The following is a 27,448-nucleotide window of genomic DNA, read 5'->3' as shown; positions in this document are numbered from 1 at the left end:
GTGGATGGATATTTTATGGTTACACAACATTGCTATAATCTTTTTATATGGACTATAAACTGAAGAACTTATGAATAAATAGTTGTGGAACGAATCATCTGAGTTTCCATTATTTCTTATGGAGAAATTCACTTTTACATACAAGTACTTTGGATTACAAGCATGTTTCAGGAACAAATTATGCTTGCAAGCCAAGGTTTTACTGTATTCTCTTCCTGTCAAAGCAGATTCATCTGGTTGTAAAGCTGTCCTATTTCTTGCCCGAGCTCAATTCTGATTACAGACATTAAAAAAAACTGTAATTTAACAAAGGCGCTGTCAGGATTACATGAAAGAAAACTAAAGGTCTGAGGAGCTCCAGGTTCCCCCCTAAAAAAATTTAAAGTCAGCAGCTACAAATACTGTAGCTTCAGACTTTACGTACCTGTCCAGGGATTCAGAGATGTCCTCATCCGAGCAGATTCTTTAATCGGCTCCGGGTGGAGGCGCCGGCATCTCAAGTAAGGGAAACAGGCAGTGAGGCCCTGCGGCTTCACAGCCGGTTTCCTACTGTGCATGTGCGAGCCGGCTTGATAATAGTCCCGTAGTCTTCTGGGACCTGTGATGTGTCCCAGAAAACTGCTGGGGGAAGGGGGGGGGGGTTGACCGTCTGGCTCAGATTGCCATGGCACATCTGACCAGAAGTGGGAGCGGGTACCTGTCAAAACCAGGTACCCGCTCTACCCTCCCCCAAAAAGTGCCAAATGTGGTAGTGGAGGGTGAAGTTACACGTAAACTGATAGACTGAGGCTGGATTCACACCTCCAACGGATTCGGCTCGCAGCAGGGGTTCGGTGCATCCCCGTTCTCTGTTTCAGGGACGAATCAGGGCCGAAATTTTGCCTGACTTCGGCCCTGAAACTGAGTAAAAGACGCACAGCGTTCCTGTGCAAGCCAATCCACAGCCGCAACGGAGATATGTGAACCGGCTCCATAGAGAGCCGGTCACAAACTTCTGTCCTGAATTGGATGTGGGGAAACCGCATTGGTGTGAACCCAGCCTAAAAGTATTACTAAACCCACAACAGTAAAATCAGTCTGTATATGCAGTAAAACATGCTTGTTATACTAATTGTGTAACCTAAGGGGTTAATCCTCCGCATTGTGTAAAAAGGCTGTTTGATCCTGGCTTATCTGATCCTCCCCTTCTTCCACTGTCCCCTGGTAATTTCCTGATAACACAGTCTATTGAGTCAGGCCACACATGCCCAGTTTGGTGTGTATTGGTGGAAAAGTTTTTTTTTTTTCTTGGGAGGGTGCATGTGATCAGCACAGGGCCAATCAGTACTGTCCAGACAGAGGGTCAAGGGTCCTGCAGCCTTATAGGACAGTCACAAACCTCCTCCTACAAGCTTTAACTAGTGCTTGGCTGGACACTGATAGAAAGTCACAAGACTGCTATACACTGCTAATGAGAAAAGGTATTTAGCAGTTTATATTTACTAAAACTATTGCATTACCATGTTCTGTGTACTGTGGGAGACCAGATATAGTAAATGCAGGGTCCTGGGTTTAGTAACACTTTACGTTGAGCATATACTAGTAGAATCCCAAAAGAAAATTTGTAGGAAGATTCTTAGAAAACTTTGTACCAATTTTTTTAGTACATTTGAATGTCGTTCGAAAGTAGTTTTTAGCATTTGAATTTGAAATTTGAAACCACATATCCTGCTAGAAATTCTTACATTTGAGCAAACCTTTCCATAGTGCTCCTTTGAATTTTCTTATCACTGCAGTTAAAATTGAACGTTGATTTGACCACCAACGATTAGAAAAATGTCTTAAAAGTTCTTATAACGAAAAACGTTGAAGGAAATTCTACTAGTGTATATATCCAGCTTTCCTCCAGCAACTCAGAGAGTTTTACAGTTATCAGCTTTGAGCTCAGGCAGGAAATGGAAACTTCCATTGGCACTGGTACTAGGGAGCAAAAGTCGCATAAGCCGATGCCTCCTCTGTAGTGCCGGCTCCTTTCCCATGCCGAGTGATACCAACTGCACTCCAACTCTTATTCCAGCTAGCGGTCTCCAGAGTGGTGCCAGCAGCAGGAAAGAAGAGATCTTCAGGTCAGTTGGAAGCAATACAGTGGGCATAAAAGTTAGTTATATAGGGCTGCTTTCACACTGATGTGCTGAGGTTTACCCACACCATGAGTGCAGTGAATGTACCTGTAGCTTTCCTGCAGGTTTGCTGCTCTTAGTCCTAGACTTCTATTATATCCTGAGGGTTCGGAGTGCTTTCAGAAAGTGCATCACACCTGCAGGCTAAAATAGAAATCTATGGCAAATTGCAGCTAACCCAGGAAAGTCGCAGATGCACTGCGCTGGGTAAACCCCAGCACATCAGTGTGAAAGCAGCCGTATAGGGGGCTCAGAACAGCAAGGGTTCATTTGCATTTGAAGTTTCGGGGGAGGGTAAAACCCATCGTTAAGACGTGTTTTTATCACCCCCGCCCCAACCGCACCCCCTTTAGCTGCAGTAGCCAGGGATGTACACATGATGCAGTTACAGCAGGAGTTATACACCCTGTCATGATTGGTGGGTGTAGCACCTGCCCAGCATGACCCATTCAAGTGAATGAGGCCACTCTGCAAGTGTCCTTCAACCTTGTGCAGTGCTGCTGCTGCAAAAAAAAAAAAAAAAAAAATAAAGCTGGCAGCGTTGTGTTGCTTTCTCACCACCTGCTTTAACCTCTTGAACCCCGCAGAAGCATGCAGTTGCTGGGCGTTTGCCGAGTGGCCCCATTTACTTGAATGGGTCACAATTGGCAAGCGGTAGCACCCACCAAAAGCAACAAGGGGCTTAATTTCTACTGCAGCATGTGTACACCTTTGGCTGCTGCCTAGGCAGCTAAAGGGGGTAGGGACTGGGGGCAGGGTTTTACCAACCCCCAACTTTATGAGCACTAAGGGTGCCACTGCCAAATGCAATGAAGGGCCCATTCACAAGTGCTGCAGGCACTGCTGCTCCCCTGAAAAGCAACCTGAGTGTGTTTGACAGGTGGTGAGAAGGCGATATGTTGCCTCCTCATCACCTGATTTAAACCCATGATTGCCGTGCAATGCATGCAATTGCGACACAGTAGTACAGCAATTAGAAGTTTAAAATCAGGTTTGAAGAAGTGACACTGTGCCCGGTGATCTTTGACTTCTTCCATGTTGTTCAGGTAGATCTCCACCTCTTTAGGGTTGCCAACCCCGAGACTTAAAGTATACCTAAAGGCAAAACTTTTCTTAGTTTTGAATAGAGTAGAGAGGGTTTAGAACCCCTGTCAGTTTTTATTGCTGTCTGTGCCCCCATTAGTAAGACTCGCCCTGTCTATTTGTCCTGTTTACCGTTATCATTGAAAGTGAAATTTTGGGTTGTCCCCAGAAAAGTAAAAGAGGGGCAATCTTCCACTGGGGCACTGGTTCTGGTCACCTGGAGGTCCCCAGGAAATTTCCATTCATTTTCAGGGATTTTCCCTCACTTCCTGTTTGACTATGGGACAGGAAATGAAAAGAAATCTCGGCAATGGGACACAAATGGCGAAAATAATCTGACAGGGGTTATAGGCCTCCTTTACTTTACTCAACTAATAGCAAATAAAATAGCAAATAAAGTTGGGTAATTTAACCACTTACGGACCGCCGCACACTGATATACGTCCTTACTTTGAAGAGGAATATCGTTGTTATGGCTGCAGCTAGCTGCCATAACCCCGGTATCCTCTTCTTCGGCCGGCGGTCCGCTTTCAGATAAAAGTGGTCTCTGCGGTGGATTCACCGCGAGATCACTTTTATCAGCGGCGGGAGAGGGGCCCCCCCTCCCATCGTGCTCCGGTGCCCTCCGCTGCTTCCTTGGCATGGAGATGAGTGAGGGGAAGATGGCCCCCACCCGCCTCCATACCATTGCAGGGCGGAAGCGATGTCAAAACGTCACTTCCGCCCATAGCTCTTAAAGGGCCATTTTTTTTAAATTATTTTTTTAAATGACACTTTATTTTTATTTTTTTTTTTATTGCATGTTAGTGTAAATATGAGATCTGAGGTGTTTTTGACCCCAGATCTCATATTTAAGAGGTTGTGTCATGCTTTTTTTCTATTACAAGGGATGTTTACATTCCTTGTAATAGGAATGAAAGTGACAGATTTTTTTTTTTTTTTTTTTTTAAGAACAGTGTAAAAAAATTTAAAAAAAAGGTAAAATAAATAAGAAAAAAAAATGTTTTAATCGCGTGCAGTAGCAAACGCATACATGAGAAAACGGTGTTAAAACCACACATGTGAGGTATCGCCGCGATCGGTAGAGCGAGAGCAATAATTCTATCCCTAGACCTCCTCTGTAACTCAAAACATGCAACCTGTAGAATTTTTTAAATGTCACCTATTTTTAAGGGTAAAAGTCTGTCACCATTCCACGAGCGGGAGCAATTTTGAAGCGTGACATGTTGGGTATCAATTTACTCAGCGTAACATTATCTTTCACAATATAAAAAAATTGGGCTAACTTTACTGTTGTCTTATTTTTTAATTCAAAAAGTGTATTTTTTCCAAAAAAAGTGCGCTTGTAAGACCGCTGCGCAAATACGGTGCGACAGAAAGCATTGCAACAACCGCCATTTTATTCTCTAGGGTGTTATGGAAACAAAGTATAATGTTTGGGGGTTCTAAGGAATTTTCTAGCTAAGAAAACTGTTTTTAACTTGTAAACAACAAATCTCAAAAAGAGGTTCGGTCCTTAAGTGGTTATGTTGCAGTATGCTTCAAGAAAATACAGAAAATAAGCCATTAAATAAAAATACAGGGCTTTTATATAAATATACAGACAGGAAAGAAGACCATTATGGCTCTATGGGTTCATTTCAATGTTTTAAATAAAAAAAAGATGACAGATATATTTGAAAAACACTCTAAATTGTTTCCGTTTAGTCAGTTCTGTGCCAAACCTTCTCATAGACGGGCAGGTCTCCAACTCACCAGGAAAACAGCATGTGCATACAGATGGATTCCTAGCTGTATACCATTGACAATCTTCTCACGGGCCCACTTTGGAATTCCAAAGTTAGCAATCAGAGCCATGACAGGAACAGCAAAGAACCTGCCAACAAATATGAATTATGGTGATTTTTATATATTGTCTCATTGCTGGAAATGAATACAAAACAGTGTGGCCTGGTCATGGCACAGTAATAAAAAGTCCTGCCAGATTCTGCTCATCCGTCTGTGAAATATGAAATCTAGTCTTTCAAGTTCCCATATCTGGACCTCCTTAAAAGAGAAGTACTGTATCTCATTTGGGTCACAAGAGTGCCCAACTTTTGCTCCCCTGTGGAAAAAAGCTAATAAGGAATTGCAAAAATGGACTTTATAGGCACACACATAAAGTAAATATTATGGAAATTTTAATTGGATACATAATACATGTATTATTATGATGTGTTTTCTTTTTATGTTTTGTAAATTACGATTTAAACTTTTTCCAATTAAAATTTCAATAATTTTTACTATGTGTGTGCCTATAAAGTCCATTTTTGCAATTCCTTATTAGCTTTTTTTTCCACTTAATATCGGGACATTGGCATATTGTTACTAGTGTATCCACAGTGTTACCCTGTGAGGATACACTTTAAATTTCATTCAACCTTTCTGACATCTTTTGCTCCCCTGTAACGCAGAGTCAGGTGATAGCAGGCTGTTGCCCATTATCAGCTGATCTGGCAGAGCTGCTCCAGACTCTGGAAGGGTCCAGGCAATATTGTCAGGATCCACCCTGCTGACTGACTGACAGCTGGTGCCAGAGCCTCCCCCCTCCCCAGCCCGGCACTCCAATGAGCACTAGAGGAGCAGAGCAGAGAGCGATGACTTAAGTCACCATTCTCTGCTCCAAACAAACTGAGAACCGAGCAATCTGCAGTCACGTGATCACTCAGTACTCAGGCTTAGAGCAGCAGCATAGAGGTGAGTATGAATGTTTGTTTTAATTACAAACCCATACTTTTCTGTTAAGCAGGATGGGTTATATTTAGTAAACTAAATAATAAATGTATTACCCAAAAAGTGTGCACAACACAGGAACCCAACAGCACCCAATGATAAACTTCTTTCCTCATTTCAGCTGCACTTAATTCACAAAAAGCCATTGGTAACTGGTTGTAGTGGGAAACTGCTCATTGTAGTACAAGATAAAAATATTACTTCTATACTGTACAGCGCCTTGAAAAAGTATTCATACCCCTTGAAATTTTCCACATTTTGTCATGTTACAACCAAAAATGTAAATGTTTTATTGGGATTTTATGTGATAGACACAAAGTGGCACATAATTTCCAAGTGAAAGGAAATGATAAATGGTTTTCAATTTTTTTTTGCAAATAAATATGTGAAAATTGTATTCAGCTCCCTTTACTCTGATACCCCTAACTAAAATCTAGTGGAACCAATTGCCTTCAAAAGTCACCTAGTTAGTAAATAGCATCCACCTGTGTGTAATTTAATCTTAGTAGAAATACAGCTGTTCTGTGAAGCCCTCAGAGGTTTGTTAGAGAACCTTAGTGAACAAACAGCATCATGAAGGCCAAGGAACAAACCAGACAGGTCAGGGATAAAGTTGTGGAGAAGCAAGATTAGGTTATAAAAAAAATATCCCAAGCTTTGAACATCTCACGGAGCACTGTTCAATCCATCATCGGAAAATGCAAAGAGTATGGCACAACTGCAAACCTACCAAGACATGGCCGTCCACCTAAACTGACAGGCGAACATTCATTAGAGAAGCAGCCAAGAGGCCCATGGTAACTCTGGAGGAGCTGCAGAGATCCACAGCTCAGGTGGGAGAATTTGTCCACAGGGCAACTATTAGTCGTGCACTCCACAAATCTGGACTTTATGGAAGAGTGGCAAGAAGAAAGCCGTTGTTGAAAGGCATAAGAAGTCCTGTTTGCAGTCTGAAGCCATGTGGGGGACACAGCAAACGTGGAAGAAGGTGCCCTGGTCAGATGAGATCAAAACTGAACTTTTGGCCTAAAAGCAAAACGCTATGCGTGGCGGAAAACTAACACTGCCCATCACCCTGAACACTCCATCCCCACCGTGAAACATGGTGGTGACAGCATCATGTTGTGGGGACACTTTTCTTCAGCAGGGACAGGGAACCTGGTCAGAGTTGATGGGAAGATGGATTGAGCCAAATACAGGGCAATCTTAGAAGAAAACCTGTTAAGAGTCTGAAAAAGACTTGAGACTGGGGCAGAGGTTCACCTTCGAGCAGGACAACAACCCTAAACATACAGCCAGAGCTACAATGGAATGGTTTAGATCAAAGCATATTCATGTGTTAGAATGGCCCAGTTAAAGTCCAGAACTAAATCCAATAGAGAATCTGTGGCAAGACTTGCTGTTCACAGATGATTTTTATCCAATCTGATAGAGCTTGAGCTAGTTTGCAAAGAAGAATAGCCAAAAATGTCACTCTCTAGATGTGAAAAGCTGGTGGAACTATCCCCAAAAAAGACTCGCAGCTGTAATTGCAGTGAAAGGTGGTTCTACAAAGTATTGACTCAGGGGGGCGCCATACAAATGTACCCCACACTTTTCACATATTAATTTGTAAAAAATGTTGAAAACCATTTACCATTTTCCTTCCACTTCACAATTATGTGCCACTTTGTGTTGGTCTATCACATAAAATCCCAATAAAATACATTTACGTTTTTGCTTGTAACATGTCAAAAATTTCAAAGGGTATGAATACTTTTTCAAGGTACTGTAAATGGGCTATTGTATTCAGAGAACCACTGACAGCTGTCAGAGTACAATAGCCCAGAAGGGGTATTTGTCCATCTGCGCTGTTCGGTGCCAAGTTTCTTTCCTTTGCCTGCAGGCTGAATGAGAGATATCGAACCTTATATTGCCAGTTTGTTTTGGGCCAGTGAATTTGAAAGTACTAAAACCACAGATTCAGAATGAAATCCAGGCAACTAGAATAGTCAGAGTTTAGCAATGGCCTCCTCTATAATTCCTGAGTAGAGGCAGTGGCGTCTCCAGCTTTCATATTTAGGGGGGGCACATGGGGGGAGAGGGACAAAAGTAGGGGGGCAACTATAAAATGCATATAGATAGATAGATAGATAGATAGATAGATAGATATAGATATATATAGATATATATCTATATCCTGGGGCCCTTTACTACGACCCCACAACGGCCCTTTCACATGTTCTGCAGTGAGCTCCCTTCCTACTGTATTGGGGTCCCCCAGGGTGGCAGAAAACAAGAGATATATGTCACCAGCATACCAAGAAAATATAAGGATCCAAAGCAGTGGGAGAACTATCAGGGTTGCAAAGGTTGTCTTGCCTCCGGGCCCTGGTGTTCTGCCACTGTGGGGTTCCCCAGCCTCCTCTTGCTGTCCTGCCCCTGCTATTGACAGCGCTGGTCTGGCATCTCTTGGAATTTACAGGCTGGTTCTCCTGTCCTAAGGATGGGAGAAATCAGTCTGTTTTTTCAGTAACTAAGAGTCCTGGTGGAGTCCTTCCTGCAACTCACTCTTCTCCTTGCCAATGAGGATGCAGGGGAAGGAACAGATCGGGCGGCCGTGGTTGTGTGAGCGCTCGCATTATGCAGTGTCAGCAAGCAGAGGGAGGGGGGAGGAATCACCCGCAGGAGCTGACTGGGGACTCTCTTCCTCTTAGACATTGATTTTTTGTAAAAAAAAAAAAAAATTTTTTTTTTTATTGGGGGGGCACATGGTGGGGCACAGCATAATGTTGGGGGGGTCAGGGCCCCTCTGACCCCCCCTAGGGACGCCATTGAGTAGAGGTGTCCTATAAAGTAGGCCTAACCCCTTAACAAGAATGTTGCCAATTCAACAAATAAAAGCTGCCTTGTGGTGCTTAATCTTCTCTGGGCTCATTCCTGTAACTGCCTGATAGGCCAAAGTCCGGTACACCACAGGATTTTTTTGTCGTTCAACCCAGCAGGCTGATTGAAAAAAAAACTGAGGAGCTTGTTGTACTAACATTGCATAGTCTCCCCACTGAGCTATTGTGTTCTGAAAGGGGGACTGCCCCCTGCCCATTGGCTGTGAGCGCTGAACGGATGTCGGTCGCCTGTTGGTTTTCCAGCATGCCCATTCAACAGAAGTCAGATGTTTGGCAGGCTTCTGTACACACTGGACAAAAGTTGGCCCGTTACTGTTGAACCTGCCAATACCAGCTGATGTTTGGCCCGTGTGTACCAGTTATAAGCCACTCTAGTGGTGAAATAAATTTATAAGCTAGGCTATTAATAGGCTCTTTATGAAAATTTTGCCCAAACAGCCAACCAATAGCACATCTTGAACTCAAATTCAACCTCCCAACATGGCTCTAGTAAATCCAGTCTTTTTCAACCTATTTATCTGAGAGGGACCCTTGAAATAATTTTAGGTCCTAGGGGAACCCCTGCTAAAACCTATTCATCCTTACTTTGGTGGTCCATGTTAAGAATGCCCCCTTACAGTGGTGGTCAAAATGCCACCCTTACAGACAGCTAAAAAAAAGTTTATTGGTGCCATGCCACTGACTCTGCCAAGTGGTGTAGGGCTTGGAACTCTGTAGACACCATCAAATGGAAGGTGAATCAACCAAAACTCAAACACCTAGCAAACTTCTGGAGTAACCCTAGGGTTCTGTGCAGGGCTTTTTTTCTGCGGGAATGCGGGATAACGCAGTTCTGGCACCTCCAGCACTGAATGTATGTAAGAGCAAGGGGTTCTGGGGTGTGCTGAAGGGTCCATTGATGCTGGCTGCCAGGGGATCTATTGCTCCTGAAGATCTATTTTTGAATGGCAGTCTATTATTGCTAGGGAGGTCCATTATTGTTGCTGGTGGGGGATCTATTGTTGCTGGGAGAAGGCTTATGTTGCTGGGGGGGGGGGGGGTCAATTATTGCCAGAAGAGATCTACTCTTGAGGAGGGATCTATTATTGCTGGCTGCTGAGGGATCTATTGCTGCTGGAGGGCATCTGCTTTTGCGTGGCAGTCTATTGTTGCTGGGGAGGTCTATTGTTGCAGATGAGGAATCGATGGCTGGTTGGGCTTATGTTGCTGGGGGGGAGGGGTCAATTGTTGCTGGAAGGGATCTATGGTTGAGGGAGGGGGTCTATTAATGCTGGCTGCTGGAGAGGCTTTTGATGCTGGGTTTCCTGCTGTTGTTGTTGCGGGAATCTATTGTTGTTGGGGTCCAATGTTGCTGGGGGAATCTATTGTTGCTGGGAGATCTACTTTACTGCTTTTCAAATTACTTATCACTACGAAATGATACTTGGTTCTGTATTCTCTAACAGGGGCGATACTGGCTGGTGCGTAGGGGGTGGAACTAAGGGATGGTGCTCAGAGGTGGGTAGGGGGTGGAGATAAGTGACTCAGAAGGGAGAATTTCCTTCACCTATTCTCTGAGAAAAAAGCCCCGGTCTTATGGAGCCTTCTTTTAAAATGGGTGGGTTAACCAATTGTTTAGGCTTTAGGTCAATGGAAAGAATGCCTCCTTACAGTGGTGGTCAGAATGCCACCCCTACAGACAGCTAAAAAGATCATTGGTGCCATGCCACTGGCTCTGCCAAGTGTTGAAACTATGTAAGTACCATAAAATAGGAGGTCAGTCAACCACAACTCAAGGAACCCCTAGCAACATCTTGAGGAAGCCTAGGGTTTTATGGAACCCTGTTTGAGAATGGCTGGGTTAACCCATTGTTTAGCTTTAGGTCCATTTTTTACATATCATTGGTCCACTGTGTTTAAGTGCATGGTATGTCAAGACATAATTCTACCACAGGTCTCCCACCACTTGATCCACTCTCATACTCACCACAAAGTATAAGCTGCGAAAAAGGGCACATAGAAGGCCTGTTTTTCTGGGAAATGTTTGAGGGTCACCAGCACGGCGTAACAGAACCATATGTAGGCCAGAAACTGTAGAGCAATGTTCCCATAGCCAGCAGGGGACTCATATGTGTAAAGGACCTGAGCTGGGTCAAAGAACTGGGAGCAACACACAATAATAGAGACAAGTAAGAACCTTTTAACCATAATAAACATGAATATCTTATCAGAGCTTACATATTTGATGTACATGTTGCTTATGTACTGCAAAATGCATAGCGTGCAGCACACAAAGGAGGAAAAGGACCAGGGTTTGTGCCAAACTCATAGGGAATAACGTCCCATACCTATTCTAATCTAAAGTCCGATGGACAATTTTGTAGCAGCAATTCCTTGTCGCTATAAATCACTTATGGCAGTGAATTATGTGCCAGCTATGGCAAGAATCAAGCCTATTTCTGTGGCTGGATCCATAGGTGGATGCTGATAGTTGTGGCTGCTCAGCCTGTACAAGGCAATGACAGGTTGACAGCAGTTGCACATGTCCGCAGCTGTTCAGATGTAATCGCACATGGAGTGATCACCTGTGGTTAGGGAAAGATGATCACCCCTGAATGTAAAGAATACAAAATGATAAATATAAAAGTCAAAGAGTATATACACATTCTGAATCACAATGTGGAGGAAAGGAGGTGACCTAATTGAACTGCTGACCTTTCATATGGGCTGACCGATTAAGTCCGCCTGTCAGTATTTCAGGAAGACCTGATTAGACCCTCCATTTTCTTCAACTCCTGTCCTCAGGACCCACTAACAGGCCAGATTTTATGTATTATCTTGGGGAGATGCAGACTAGAATACTGCAATCACTGAGCAGCAAATTATATTACCGGTGATGTATTTCAGTTATCTTGCAAACCTGGCCTGTTAGTGGGCCCTGAGGACAGGAGTTGAGAATCAATGATCTAGCGGATTGGATAGCAGTCGGGTGTAAATGGACAGGTGGTCCATTTACATCCGATCACCCATAGAGGAGAGCGGGCTGTGTCTGTGTCCGCTGTATAAGCCGATCGGACACAGACCACCCATCTGCCTGCTCAGTGGGGATTAGCGGACAGATTCCTTGCTGAGCTGGTGGAGCACCTAACTGTGCAGAGATACCTGGTCACTGGGCTTGCAGTGTTGTGTGGCAGAGCTGTATAAATCTTAGGACTGGAAGGGCAGAAATACAAATCGCTTGGCAGGCAAAATAGCTCTTAAATGTGTATTTAAATTGTGTATTTGGCAGTTTGCTGTGTCACAAGAAGACCAGCCCTGTAAAAGAAGACTATCTAAACTTGTTTATGGTTTTGGTTCCGAATATGGGAAAAACACCCTCATAGATAGGCACCACATCCCTGAGCAAGAATTTAAATAGACGTGAAGAGGAAAGGGATTTTGACAGTGCAAGTAAACTGTGCATACGGAAAAGCTGTGTATCTTTTCTCTTTTAAAAAAACAGTTTATTGTTTACATTCAATTAAAATGGAACATATATATTGTATAAAGTAGCAAACATATTTCTTTTTACAACAATATAAAAACAGAGTGGTCAAATAGGGAAATGAAAAAGAAAAAGTGTACACTACAAATTCACAGATGGTAGTTACTGCATACTAGCCCGACATGTTTCGCATTGTCGCTTTTTCAAGGGATATGCAACTGTTTAGTGAGTCATCCAATACTTTTAGTAATTCTACAAAAATAAAAAAAAATAGAAAAAAGAAAAGTTTTTGTATACAAACATAAATAGTGTTCAGTGTTGATACAGCATTGAATACAATGAAAAAACACGTGTTGTCACTATGAAATGTCCGTAGTGGCTCACCCCTGAAGTTGACTCTACAAAGCCTCATCAGAACCGGCGTATACAGACCCAACCAAGCGGGACAGCAGGGGGGCTTATTTGCAACCACAGGGAGCAGAAAGATGAAGCTGTTATATGAATAGTAAATATTCAGTGTCAACGAGATTGTATGCAAAGGGTTAATTGGGTTAAAAAACCAATGAATTGACACTTACGTCGATAGTTAATTAGGGCTGTAACCAAGGATACCGGGACAAAGGAGGGGCTGCCGCATCCACACGGACGCCCGGGGCACATCCTTGTGATGTGCCCATTCCGCGCCGTGCCTCCCCGTGGGACCAGTTCCATCGTAGGGCACTGTTGGTGCCCTCCCCCCGCCCCCTCGTCCCGTGACGCGGCTTCCATGCGGGAGGAGCCGCCGGGCGCGGCATTGCGCATGTCGGCTCCCTCTGCTGGCGCTGCGCCTTGTGGGAATTGGAGTCTGGACGGGTTTTCGGTCTCTCGGGCATGCGCATTGGCGCCATCACGTCCGCATCGAGCCCGCATGGAAGCCGCGTCACGGGGCGAGGGGGCGGGGGGAGGGCACCAACAGTGCCCTACGATGGAACTGGTCCCACGGGGAGGCACGGCGCAGAATGGGCACATCACAAGGATGTGCCCCGGGCGTCCGTGTGGATGCGGCAGCCCCTCCTTTGTCCCGGTATCCTTGGTTACAGCCCTAATTAACTATCGACGTAAGTGTCAATTCATTGGTTTTTTAACCCAATTAACCCTTTGCATACAATCTCGTTGACACTGAATATTTACTATTCATATAACAGCTTCATCTTTCTGCTCCCTGTGGTTGCAAATAAGCCCCCCTGCTGTCCCGCTTGGTTGGGTCTGTATACGCCGGTTCTGACGAGGCTTTGTAGGGTCAACTTCAGGGGTGAGCCACTACGGACATTTCAGAGTGACAACACATGTTTTTTCATTGTATTCAATGCTGTATCAACACTGAACACTATTTATGTTTGTATACAAAAACTTTTCTTTTTTCTATTTTTTTTTATTTTTGTAGAATTACTAAAAGTATTGGATGACTCACTAAACAGTTGCATATCCCTTGAAAAAGCGACAATGCGAAACATGTCGGGCTAGTATGCAGTAACTACCATCTGTGAATTTGTAGTGTACACTTTTTCTTTTTCATTTCCCTATTTGACCACTCTGTTTTTATATTGTTGTAAAAAGAAATATGTTTGCTACTTTATACAATATATATGTTCCATTTTAATTGAATGTAAACAATAAACTGTTTTTTTAAAAGAGAAAAGATACACAGCTTTTCCGTATGCACAGTTTACTTGCACCGTCAAAATCCCTTTCCTCTTCACGTCTATTTACTATCTAAACTTATGTTTCTGATGGCCCATGTCTGGAAACACTGCTGCTTCAAATGATCCCTGAACATTTCAGGTATTCCACAGTTGTGTGCTCCCCCGACCACATGCACTGGTTCCTCCCATGTCACTACAGGATGTACAAAACATTGGGAGCAATCATGACCTGCAGAGGGGTGAACAAATATACAACCTATCCAAAGGGATTTAACATCTGCAACAGTCGGGTAAGCAAGTAAGCTGCATTTTAAGACATGGGTCACCTTTAAAGTAGAACTGTAGGCAAAACTTTTTTTTTCATTTTGGATATCCAAACAGGAAGTGGGAGGAAATCCCTGCAAATTAAGGGAATTCCTTGGGGACCCCCAGGTTACCAGTACTAGTGTCCCCATTTGAAGATTTCCCCTCTATTACATATAGTTATATAGTAGGTGAGGTTGAAAAAAGACACAAATCCATCAGGTCCAACCTATGTGTGATTATATGTCAGTATTACATTGTATATCCCTGTATGTTGTGGTCGAGAGAAGAGAAGAAGAGAATTCCACATCCTTGACGCTCTTACAGTAAAGAACCCTCTACGTAGTTTAAGGTTAAACCTCTTTTCTTCTAATTTTAATGAGTGGCCACGAGTCTTGTTAAACTCCCTTCCTATTGTGGGGTCACCAGTACGGTATTTGTAAATTGAAAACATATCCCCTTTCAAGCATCTCTTCTCCAGAGAGAATAAGTTCAGTGCTCACAACCTTTCCTCATAACTAATATCCTCCAGACCCTTTATTAGCTTTGTTGCCCTTCTTTGTACTCGCTCCATTTCCAGTACATCCTTCCTGAGGACTGGTGCCCAGAGCTGGACAGCATACTCCAGGTGCGGCCGGACCAGAGTCTTGTAGAGCGGGAGAATTATCGTTTTATCTCTGGAGTTGATCCCCTTTTAAATGTATGCCAATATTCTGTTTGCTTTGTTAGCAGCAACTTAGCATTGCATGCCATTGCTGAGCCTATCATCTACTAGGACCCCCAGGTCCTTTTCCATCCTAGATTCCCCCAGAGGTTCTCCCCCCAGTGTATAGATTGCATTCATATTTTTGCCACCCAAATGCATTATTTTAAATCTTTTTACATTAAACCTCATTTGCCATGTAGTTGCCCACCCCATTAATTTGTTCAGATCTTTTTGCAAGGTTTCCACATCCTGCGGAGAAGTTATTGCCCTGCTTAGCTTAGTATCGTCGACAAATACAGAGATTGAACTGTTTACCCCATCCTCCAGGTCGTTTATAAACAAATTAAATAGGATTGGTCCCAGCACAGAACCCTGGGGGACCCCACTACCCACCCCTGACCATTCAGAGTATTCCCCATTTATCACCACCCTCTGAACTCACCCTTTTAGCCAGTTTTCCACCCATGTACCCACCCTATGGTCCATGCCAACTGACCTTATTTTGTACAGTAAACATTTATGGGGAACTGTGTCAAATGCTTTTGCAAAATCCAGATACACCACAGCTAGGGGCCTTCCTGTATCTAGATGGCAACTCACTTTCTCATAGATGGTTCATAGATTGGTTTGGCAAGAACGATTCTTCATGAATCCATGCTGATTACTGCTAATGATACAGTTGTCATTACTAAAATCTTGTATATAGTCCCTTACCATCCCCTCTAAGAGTTTACATACTATTGATGTTAGGCTAACTGGTCTGTAATTCCCAGGGATGTATTTTGGGCCCTTTTTAAATATTGGTGCTACATTGGCTTTTCTCCAATCAGCTGGTACCATTCCAGTCAGTAGACTATCTGTAAAAATTAGGAACAATGGTCTGGCAATTACTTGACTGAGTTCCCTAAGTCCCCTTACCCTTAATTACTTTTTTGGAGACAACCCAAAATTTGGAATTTTCTTTTACTTTCAATAATAATGGTAAATAGGACAAAATATAGAGGGTGAATCTCCCTAATTTGGTAGTAAACTGTTCTACAACTTGTACCAATAATAAGGCTTACCTTTAGGTACTGTGAATATCTCCTAAATTTGCACTGTTTAGGAGATATTAAGAGTGCATGCAGCTGGTGACGTCACTGGCGCATGCACTCTGAAGGTCCGGTATACAGTGGGAGTGACGTCATCGCGCCCTCGGCCACTCATGTAGCCAGGGGCCGCAAATCTGGAAGGAAGACCGCGGAAAATGGAAGCCCTCTCAGCGGTGACAGCGCGGTCCTGGAAGGGCTTTGAGGTAAGTCTCCCATAATATGCTAGTATGTGATGCATGCTAGCATATTATGACATTGCCTTGCAGGGTATTTTTTTTTTCCTCAACTGCAGTTTACTACCGCTTTAACGGGGGACGCAGACAACAATAAAAACTGACCGATGTTCTAATCCCTCTCCCCTCTATCCAAAACTAAAAAAAAAAATGTTTTGCCTTTAGTTAAACTTTAAGGTAAGTACACAGTGGATGGGATTTGTTTTGTTTTTTTACAGGTAAGCCTTCTTCTTCTATGATGACAGGGTCACTTTAGAACTCATATTTGCTTAAGCTCCACATTTTGTTGATTTTGCACATAAAATTTAGGACTTGACTGTATGACTTTAAAGATTCTTACCTGAGCCTCATGTATAAACAGCACCGTGTGTGTAACCGTGTACAGCGTCATGTAAACTGACAGCTTAATGGAACCGAGGTGGCTGATCCGACCCCTGAAATGACAAGGCAAAAGAAAGTAACGTGGCAGAATACCGGATAGGCTGCTGATGCATGGACATGAATAACTTGTGTTTAACATCAAGACGTTGCGTTCCTCCTAAAATGAGCCTCTCAAAAAAAGGAAGTATCAGCATTGCCGCTAATTATTGTTCATTAAATGTGTCAGGGGTGTCATCTCATCCTTGATTTTGCTACGTACAGCTGTTCCAAGACAAGTATGAAGTCAGTAAAGTTAGAACTCCTGACTTGCTTTTATATTCTGGGCGACTCAGTAAAAAGTAATAGAAAGGATCTGGACAGTTGCGGCCGGTCCATAAGGGGCGTAGGGGCGACGCCCCCCCCCCCCCCCTCCAAAGTTTTGACCAATAGGAAAGTGATTCATAGAACGATTTATTTTTAAATAAATGATAATATGACTAACATTTTTAACATCTTAAAGTTAAAAAATGTTAGTCATATCATTTATTTAAAAATAAGTTGTTCTATGTGTGTACAGTGCACTGCAGGGCGCCAGACTAATAGAAGTCTATTAACCACTTCAGCCCCAGAAGAATTTACCCCTTCCTGACCAGAGCACTTTTTGCGATTCGGCACTGCGTCGCTTTAACTGACAATTGCGCGGTCGTGCGAGGTTGCACCCAAACAAAATTGACGTCCTTTTTTTCCCACAAATAGAGCTTTCTTTTGGTGGTATTTGATCACCTCTGCGGTTTTTATTTTTTGCGCTATAAACAAAAAAAAAGCGACAATTTTGAAAAAAAACACAATATTTTGTACTTTTTGCTATAATAGATATCTCCATTTTTTTTTTTTTTAAAAGCCAATTTTTTCTCAGTTTAGGCCGATATGTATTCTTCTACATATTTTTGGTAAAAAAAAAAAAAAAAATCGCAATAAGCGTATATTGATTGGTTTGCGCAAAAGTTATAGCGTCTACAAAATAGAGGATAGATTTATAGCATTATTATTATTTATTTAATTTTTTTTACTAGTAATGGCAGCGATCTGCGATTTTTATTGTGACTGCGACATTATGGCGGACACATCGGACAATTTTGACACATTTTTGGGACCATTGGCATTAATACAGCGATCAATGCTATAAAAATGCATTGATTACTGTTAGGCCCCTTTCACACGGACGGATAGAATTGTGCTTTTAGCTGCGGATTTTCTAGTTTTCTACCACAGCTACAAGCACACAATGCTTTCCTATGGCCCCATTCACACACTGCATTTAGCTGCGATTTAGTTACATGTGGTTTGGTGCGGATAGAATCTGCAGCTATTTGCACATAACTGCAGGTAATCGCAGTGTACTATTTCTCCAGCGGCAACAAGGAAAGGAAAGCAACAGGAAGCACATCAGAAACTACAAGAATCTTCCAAACGCAGCTAAATGCAGCCGCATGTAAACGCACGTAAACGCAGGTAATCTCACTGTACAAATGCAGCTGATCGCAGTGCCTGGAGTCTTGAATTTTACAGAACATAATATATGCTTTTAACTGCAGCAGAACAGCCGTCCGTGTGAAATTGTCACTGGCAGTGAAGGGGTTAACACTAGGGGGCAGTGAAGGGGTTAACTGTGTTCCCTGGGAGGTGATTCTAACTGAAGGGGGGGGGGGACTGACTAGAGGAAGTGACAGATCGTGGTTCCTAGCTAATAGGAACACATGATCTGTCACTCCTAACAGAACAGGGAAGTATGTGTTTACACACACTCGACCCTGTTCTGTGTCTCCTGGTTGCGACCGCTCGTGACCGGCGGTCATCGCGACCGTCGGTCATCGTGACCGTCAGCCACAAGCATCGGCACCCCCACAGAGCAGCGGGCGCGCGCCTGCTATCCCGACCCCGCGAGCCGACGTATAGCTACGACGGCTCGCGCAGGGGAGCCAACCTGCCGCAGTATATCTGCGGCGGTTGGTCGGGAAGCGGTTAAAGAGGTTGTAAACCTCCGGAAAAAAAAAAAAAACCCTTAAAGACAAAGGCATAATGAGCTAGTATACATCACATACTAGCTCATTATGAAATACTTACCTCAGAACGATGCCCTGAATTGGAGTCGGCCCTCCGACATCTTCCACTGGAGTTACTTCCAGGTTCTCGGCTCCGGCCATGTGATTGGCCAGAGCCGCGATGACGTCACTTGTGGAAGCCGCTGGAAACAGTACCAGCAGCCATTTCTTCAGTGCATATGCGCTGATGACGTGGGCATCAGCCCATATACTGAATATTCACGGTACCTATAGGTAAGCCTTATTATAGGCTTACCTGTAGATATAAGTGGTGTAACAGAATTTGCAACCACTTTAAGTCCATCGATGTTTAACAAGTACGTGATTGGAGCCTGAGACTCTGATTGGCTTGTTTTACATTTGCGCTCTGCGCCCTGAAAATCCGCCATCGTGTCACTTTCGGTTTCGCACCCCAGCCAATCAGGAGGCTGAAGACGGAACACGGAAGCCGCCGGGTATCAGGGGAGCCGTGACAGCCCAGGATTGAGGCCCGTTTGCAGGTAAGGACCTGGAGGGGTTTTGTTTGCACCACCCAAAATTTTTTATCACCAGCTGCCACTGGATCTGGATGATACTCTCTTAGATTGTAAGCTCTTATAAACAAGGCCCTCTTAACCCTCTTGTATTTTATTGTGTTGTAACTGTATTGTCCTTTTATATTGAAAAGCATTGTGTAAACTCTTGGCGCTCCTTAAATCCTGTATAATAATAATGATGATAATGGCCCCAATGATATTACCTTTAAAAACAAGTCAGCAATAGCAGCAAATTGTAATTGAATGTTAATAAAAATTGCTTTTCCTTCTCAATTTGCAGCACTGAAATTTTCTGTAAAATGCAATGTAATATGGCAACCTGCAGGCATCCTCTTCACAAATTGTGTACAGAATGCCCCTAGAAATGTAATTTCCTGCATGTGTGATTGGCTCACTGATTTTCCCAGAAGTCTGCACTAAGATACAAATCCGATTTTGGGCATCCCCTGCAACAAAAATGTAATTTTTGTTAGGATACTCCCAATAGGAAATCACGTCTAAAGGAATGCAGACCCTGCCACTTTCCTCATTAGCAGCTGATTGATAATTATAAAACCACTCTCATTTTCATTCACTTCGCACATGGACACAGACAGACAGCTATTTCTTCTTAATAACGAAAGGTAGAAATCTGCAACAAAGTTTGTTAAAATCCCTGCAATGTACACAGATCACTCAGAAGAGTTTTTTTTTTTCCAAACAAAGATAGAGTAACTCTTTAAAAATTAATTTTTCAATTTGGGCCTGTGCTGGGGGGCAATGGAAATGATGCCGGTGTAGGCGGTGATAAACTGCGTTGTGACACATCTTGCTGGCAGGTGGTCTGTATACCTTGTCACTGTAAATCCTTTTCCAAGGAGAATCAGCATGAGCAGGAAGATAAGGAAACTGGCAGAGAAAAGCAGCTTGGCTAGAAGGGAAATAAAATGAGGTATAAATATGAAATACAAAACTGCAGACACACATACATCCATACTCTTGAACTGACCTAGCACTTTGATGCTGGGACTGCCCACTCCGTCCTGTGCGTATTGACCCCAGTATATACAGAAGAACACCAAGCTGAGGACTAGGAAGAGACAGAGGATGTTATATACTAAGTACGACCATAATAAGTGTGTGTGTGTGCGGGTGTATAGTTATAATTCTGCTCTGCCAGTCTTGTGATTTACAAACACATTATACAACATCCTGCTTCAGCCCGGATCATCTGCCTAACTGGACAGTGGTGATCGTGCTTAATCACTTTCCATTAAATCGGTTGTAAACCGCTGGTGCTTAAAAAAAAATCCTGCAAGCGATGTCATAATGTGCTAGTATGCATTGCATGGATGCATTGTTTATAAGACCTCATGCACATTGAGCGTTTGCCCGGCTCTCCTAAACGCCTTTCTCCTGGCAGGAGAAAAGCAGAGTCAAAATAGTGCCTAAAGCCACATTTTTGTAAATACATTTAGGCGCATTGAGGCGCGTCAAGTCCTTAGGTTTGTAATTAATTTCAGTAGCCAAAATAATAATTTATTCCGGCCATTGAAATGAATTAACGATCAAGTGTTTACATGTATTTAGACATGACAAGCGTTTATTTCTGGTAAAATGCTGCTGCTCCTGGACATGTTGGCAGTGGGGTTTTTTCTGCCTCTAGATTCCTGTAAATGCCTATTTGTGCATGGAGACATAGGGGGTTATTTACTAAAGGAAAATCCACTTTACACTTGAAATTGCACTGAAAGTGCACTTGGAAGTGCAGTCGCTGTAGATCCGAGGGGGACATGCAAGGAAAGTAAAAAACAGCATTTTAGCTTGCACATGATTGGATGATAAAATCAGCAGAGCTTCCCCTCATTTCAGATCTACCCCTTAGATTTACAGCGACTGCACTTCCAAGTGCACTTTCAGTGCAATTTCAAGTGCACTTTGCACTTGTAGTTTGCACTTGTAGTGCAAAGTGGATTTGTCTTTCGTAAATAACCCCCTAAATAACCACTTATGGGGGTTATTTACGAAAGGCAAATCCACTTTGCACTGCAAGTGCACTTGGAAGTGCAGTCGCTGTAAATCTGAGGGGGACATGCAAGGAAAATAAAAAACAGCATTTTAGCTTGCACATGATTGGCTGATAAAATCAGCAGAGCTTCCACTCATTTCAGATCTACCCCTTATGCCATGTACACACGACCGGTCTTTCCGTCGGACTGAAGTCTGACAGTCTTTCCGACGGAGTTCCGACGGACTTCTGCTGAAACGGACCTGCCTACACACGATCACACCAAAGTCCGTTCGTTTAGAACGTGATGACGTACGAGGGGACTAGAAAAAGGTAGTTCAATAGTCAGTAGCCAATAGCTGCCCTTGCGCCGTTCTTGGTCCGTCGGACTAGCATACAGACGAGCGGTTTTCCCGATAGGAACTGAGTCCTTCGGAAAGATTTGAAACTTGTTCTATTTCTAGGTTCGTCAGAATTTTCGAAAATAAAAGGTCTGATGAAGCCCACACACGTTTGGAATGTCCGATGGAATGGTTCCGTCTTTCCTTTTCTGCCGGAACGTCCGGTCGTGTGTACACGGCATTAGATTTAGAGCGACTGCACTTCCAAGAGCACTTGCAGTGCAAAGTGGATTTGCCTTTCGTAAACAACCCCCACAGGCTAACATTGAGGGGCATTTAGAGGCAGAAAAGAAATGTCAAACGCTCCTAATAGTGGCCTTATTAACCACTTGCCGTCAAATCACGTACCTGTACATCATTGGCTTCAAGGGGTTGTACTGGGGTAAGCAGTGTAAGGAGGAGAATGCTTGTCAGGACCACAACAATTGAAAAAAACCAAAGAGATAAAAGGCAAGGGTAGGATCTGTACTGCTGAATAAATTAAATGTGAAAAGGTTTTACAGAGAGTACAGAGCAGTCACATGTCAACCCCTAACATGAAAAGCTGCAAAATAGCCCATCAAAAACAGCTTCAGCAGAGGCGGCCTCTGCAAGTTTGTGGATGGAGAAATCCAATTCAGAAGGTAGAGATAAGAAGAGGTCCAAAAAGAGAAAATCAGACTTGTCACTCCATGAAAAGGGAGAGGTCTACGATCCTGACCTCGGGAAATAAGCACAACTCACCCTCCACTCCAGCCGCTGCCATGAACATCTTGTATGTAGTGTGGAGAAGCTGTCTTCCTCGCAGTATATCTGGTCCAAGAATGAAGAAATAAAAATACATTTTTAGATTATTTTGTTTTCAAAGTGTATGTAAATCCTAACCATGAACTTCTCTTATTTGTACCATGTTGGTCTGTTAATTATACCATTCCAAGAATTTTGACCAGACAACAAATAGGGGGTGCTGGTCAAGGCTCCAGCTGAGTCCTCTCCTGTAGATATGTAAAATGACAGTCTCAGCCTGGGCTCCAGCCAAGCCACACCCCAACACGTTTCACTCCACCCCCAGGGCTTAATCATGGGGATCAATGATTAAGCTCTGGGGGCGGAGTGAAACATGTTGGGGGCGTGGCTTGGCTGGAGCCCAGGCTGAGACTGTCATTTTACATATCTACAGGGCCTAGCAGTGATGTGTGGAGCATAGGACCTTTTTTGTCTCTTGTATTCAAAGTATTTTATTATGTCTATGTATTTTGAGACACAATGTACAGGGAGAGGGACAATTGTAGGCACCCACACTCACTCAGGTTGAACTGGATGGACTGGTGTCTTTATTCAACCTTACTATGTAACTATGTCTGTTTTATAAGTGCAAAAACTCTGTTGATCTTGTAAGTAATGCAGCAGAATGAGAAAAACTGACCTGATTCCCCCATCCACACACTCCAGATGGATGGGGGTTTCCACGGAATTATAGTATTCTGACAGTAGGGAGATTTTCCTACAGGCCTTTCCAAACCAATCGCTTGCATCATCCTGTTTTAGCCCTGATGAAGGGGGAGTGCTGAGCAACCGAAACGCGTTGGCTTTTCCAAAATAAAAATCTGTACAAGCTAGTGCGGCACTCCCATCCTTTAAAAACTTCCAACAAACCCCTCTGTGGGTCCAGCGAGACCCCACAGTTGCTGGTGAGCAGCCTCTAGGGCCACCACAAACCACCTATCCCGTCAAAAAACACATCCGCATAAGGGTCAGCGCTCCTACATCACAAAGACGTCAGAATACACATATCAGAGCTGCAGTCTATATCCTGCAGTATAGATCGAGTAGGGAAAATCCAATAGGGAGTTGTACAAAATTTGATTGGTCGATCGACTTCGGTACAACCACAGTGCCCATACATGGATCGAAAATTTAGCAGCATGTGTCACTTAACTTGACAATAACTTTATGACTGGTCTGCACATCTAAATACATTTCAGTTTTTTCAAGGATATATAAGGGAAACAAATGTGCAAAAATATAAAAAAATAAAAAAGTTTTCCCATTGTTTTTCTTTTTATTAATTTTGTAGAAAAAATGTTTAGTTTAGTAATGCAACTGTATTAGTTAACTAAATAGATGGAGCGGCAAATGACCAATGCCGCCAAAAGGTGGCAGTGTTCACCTGGAGGTGGCTGAAGGCTTTTAGGCCTCATGCACATTGGGCGTCAAAACGCCCCTTTTATTTGTTTTTTTTATTTTCTGCCTCTAAACGCCCCTCCATGTTAGTCTATGTGTCCTTCCACACATAGGCATTTAGAGGTAGGAGCGTTTAGAGGCAATTTAAAAAGAAAAAAAAAAAAAAAAAAACCCACAGATTCTTCTCCCAGCCAAACAGGAAGTGCGTCTGAAACTCGTCACCCGATTGGCTACAAGGACAGGCGATCCTTTTGGGCGCACGGAGGAGACGCATGGAAGCCGCCGTGATGGAGGAGAAGACAGAGCAGAAGCTGAGGAGCAGAGGAGCTACTTCCCGCAGCCCGCCGCCCGCCACTTAGATGGGCAGACGGCCAGTGGGTGGGGGGTGGGGTGTTGTGGTTAAGTGCCGCCAGCCACCCGGAGGAGTGGTTGTTTACGCCCCCCCCCAAAAAAAAATAAAAATAAACCACCAGCCGCCACTGTTGCACACGATTGGATGATGCAAATCAGCAGAGCTTTATTGCATGTACTAAGCTCTGGGGGAAATTAGTGCAACTGCACTTGCAAAGTGCACTCTATTTGCCTTTAGGGCTGGTTCACACCATGAATCGTACAGGAACACCCAGCGTGTTCCTGTGTGATTCACATGCGATCTGTGTGCAGTGTGATTTCAGCCTATTCATTTAAATGGGCTGAAATTGCGTCTCAGCTCACCAAAAGAAGTGCATGCGCTACTTTTACTCTCCTCTCCAATATTTGGAATGTTTTCGACCTCTGGGACAAATTTTGAATCATCAGTCTGGAGCACCTGCTGCCATTTTTCTGCATCCCAGTTCCTATGTTTTCATGCAAAGGATGTGGAAACAAGACGAAGCAAATCAGCTATGCACAAAAACATAGGAACTGGGATGCAGAAAAATGGCAGCAGGTGCTCTGGACTGATGAGTCAAAATAAATAGAAATATTTGGATGTAGCAGAAGGCAGTTGGTTTACGAAGGGTTAGAGAGCGGTACAATAATGAGTGTATGCAGGCAACTGTGAAGCATGGTGGAGGTTCCTTACAAGTTTGGGGTTGCATTTCTGCAAATGGAGTTGGAGATTTGGTCAGGATCAATGGTGTCCTCAATGCTGAGAAATACAGGCAGATACTTATCCATCCCTATGCGATTAGCTCCAAATGTATTCTGCAGCAGAACAATGACCCCAAACATACATCCAATGTCATTAAAGAGCAGGTCCAGCACCCCCACAAAAAAATTAAAAGTCAGCAGCTACAAATACTGTAGCTGCTGACTTTTAATACTAGGACACTTACCACCCCCTCTATGACCAATGGATAGATTCATGCATTGCATGAATTTATCCATGGCCGCCGCTGCCACCCCCTATTCAGGCGCCTGGCCCCTTTTCGGGCGCCTAAATTACAGCGGCAGGGGTTGTTTTTGAAGCACCTGATTAGAGCCATAGGCCATAGGCTCTAATAGGCATAAAAAAAGGTGACCTTCAGTTCACCCAGGTGTGTTAGAAAAGCGAATAAATATTCGCTTTCCTAACACTGAACTGCCTCTCTGCCAATCAGGTGCTTGGGTCTGTTACCCGTCACATGATTGGCTGAAATGGCAGGCGCTGTGATTGGACACCTATCAGGCGCCCAAACGCCTATATGTGAGGATGGGAGGAGAGGACAGGAGAAGACATGGAGGACATGGAGGAGCATGGAGAACACCGCTCGCCACCGCCAATATAATGAGGAGAGTTGCAGGGGGTCACAGTGGTAGCATTCGATGGGCACAGTGGCAGCATTCGATGGGCACAGTGGCAGCATTTGATGGTCACAGTGGGAACATTTGATGGCACAGAGGCAGTGTTTGATGGGCACAGTGGCAGCATTTTATGGTCACAGTAGCAGCATTTGATGGTCACAGTGGCAGCGTTTGATGGGCACAGTGGCTGCGTTTGATGGGCACAGTGGAAGCGTTTGATGGGCACAGTGGCTGCGTTTGATGGCACAGTGGCTGCGTTTGATGGCACAGTGGCAGCATTTGATGGGCATAGTGAAGCTGCAATTGATGGGGTTTTTTTCAGAATTTTTCAGTTTGTTTGCGCCCCCCAAAAAACTTTGAGCACCAGCCGCCATTGACACTTACCTGTCCAGGAATCCAGCGATGTCGGCACCCTAGCCTATGTTTCCATCGGCTCTTGGGTACTGCCAGCGTCATTGCCTGTAAGGGAAACTGGCAGTGAAGCCTTGCGGCTTTACAGCCGGTTCCCTACTGCACTTTGTGAATGGCCCGGTGGTGGGGGAAGGAGGAGTGGGGCCAAACTTCCAGGTGATCTTGCTGCAGCGAGTTCACCCGGAAGTGGGAGTGGGTACTTGTCAAAACCAGGTACCTGTTCCCCCAAAAGGTACCCTTTTGGGTGGAGCTCCACTTTAATGTGGAAGCAAACCCTCCTATTGTTTTCAGCCAAGGAAGCTGCCATCTTGGCCTCTGTTTAATCTTCAACTGCCATGGTGCTGCACAAGTGATCAGTTATGACACCAGCCATTGGATGGTTGACGTGTCGGGAATGTACAGTAACAGTTTTTTGAAGCTGGCAAATCAATGGGTTTACTTCCCCTTTAAGAACTATCTTCAGCGTAAAGAAGAACAAGGAGTCCTGGAAGGGATTGTTTGGCCCCCACAGAACCCTGATCTCACCATCATTGAGTCTGTCTGGGATTATATGAAGAGCCAGAAAGATTTGAGACAGCTGACACTCACAGAAGATCTGTGGTTAGTTCTCCAAGATGTTTGGAACAATCTACCTGCAGAGTTCCTTCAAAAACTGTGTGCAAGTCTACCTAGAAGAATTAATGCTGGTTTGAATACAAAGGGTAGTCACTCCAAATATTGATTTGTTTTGGATTTCTCGTCTGTTTATTTACTTTCCGATTTGTTAAATGATAAAATATTTACGATTAACACTTCTATTTCTGAATGCATTTTTAGTTAACAGTTTTTTTGCACACCCGCCTAAATCTTTTCGACAGCACTGTATATTTTCTGAAAGCAGAGAACCAGGAGAATATAATGAGGGTAGTTGCAAATTTTCATGCCACACAACTACCGTACATACTCGAGTATAAGCCGACCCGAATATAAGCCGAGGCACCTGCAGCAGCTACTGATAAACAATGCCTATCTGCAGCCTCACGGTGCCCACCTGTATCATCAGTGCCCATCTGCAGCCTCATTTTTCCCATTTGCAGCCTCACTGTGCCCATCTGCAGCCTCACTGTGCCCATTTGCAGCCTCACTGTGCCCATTTGCAGCCTCACTGTGCCCATCTGCAGCCTCACTGTGCCCACCTGTACCTTTGATTACAAACAGCGGGTGTCTCCCGCTGTGTCATGCAACTGCAGTAATTGGACAGCTCTAAAACGCCCAGACCACTTTTATTGGAAAGTCTTTCGCCAGCTGGTAAAGCCGGCAATTTTGAGCTTGGTTTAACCACTTGTCTACCATGCTGTTTCTAAACGT

At 43.8% G+C, this 27,448-nt stretch overlaps 1 protein-coding gene across 1 annotated transcript in view; it reads right to left on the bottom strand.

Moving 5' to 3' along the window:
• Positions 1-27,448, bottom strand: part of TMEM145 (transmembrane protein 145) — a 198,498-nt gene that overhangs the window by 20,102 nt on the left and 150,948 nt on the right. Inside the window, exons 8-13 of the mRNA XM_073602043.1 lie at positions 22,487-22,555; positions 20,364-20,444; positions 20,207-20,285; positions 16,718-16,811; positions 10,866-11,038; positions 4,998-5,118 (exon numbers count right to left, since the gene is read on the bottom strand). Of these exons, the coding sequence (XP_073458144.1) occupies positions 4,998-5,118; positions 10,866-11,038; positions 16,718-16,811; positions 20,207-20,285; positions 20,364-20,444; positions 22,487-22,555 (617 nt within the window). The remainder of the gene's footprint in view (positions 1-4,997; positions 5,119-10,865; positions 11,039-16,717; positions 16,812-20,206; positions 20,286-20,363; positions 20,445-22,486; positions 22,556-27,448) is intronic.

The sequence above is a fragment of the Aquarana catesbeiana genome, linkage group LG10, assembly GCF_042186555.1.
Source record: "Aquarana catesbeiana isolate 2022-GZ linkage group LG10, ASM4218655v1, whole genome shotgun sequence".
Classification (NCBI taxonomy): Eukaryota; Metazoa; Chordata; class Amphibia; order Anura; family Ranidae; genus Aquarana; species Aquarana catesbeiana.
This window is presented reverse-complemented; position numbering and strand designations above follow the sequence as displayed.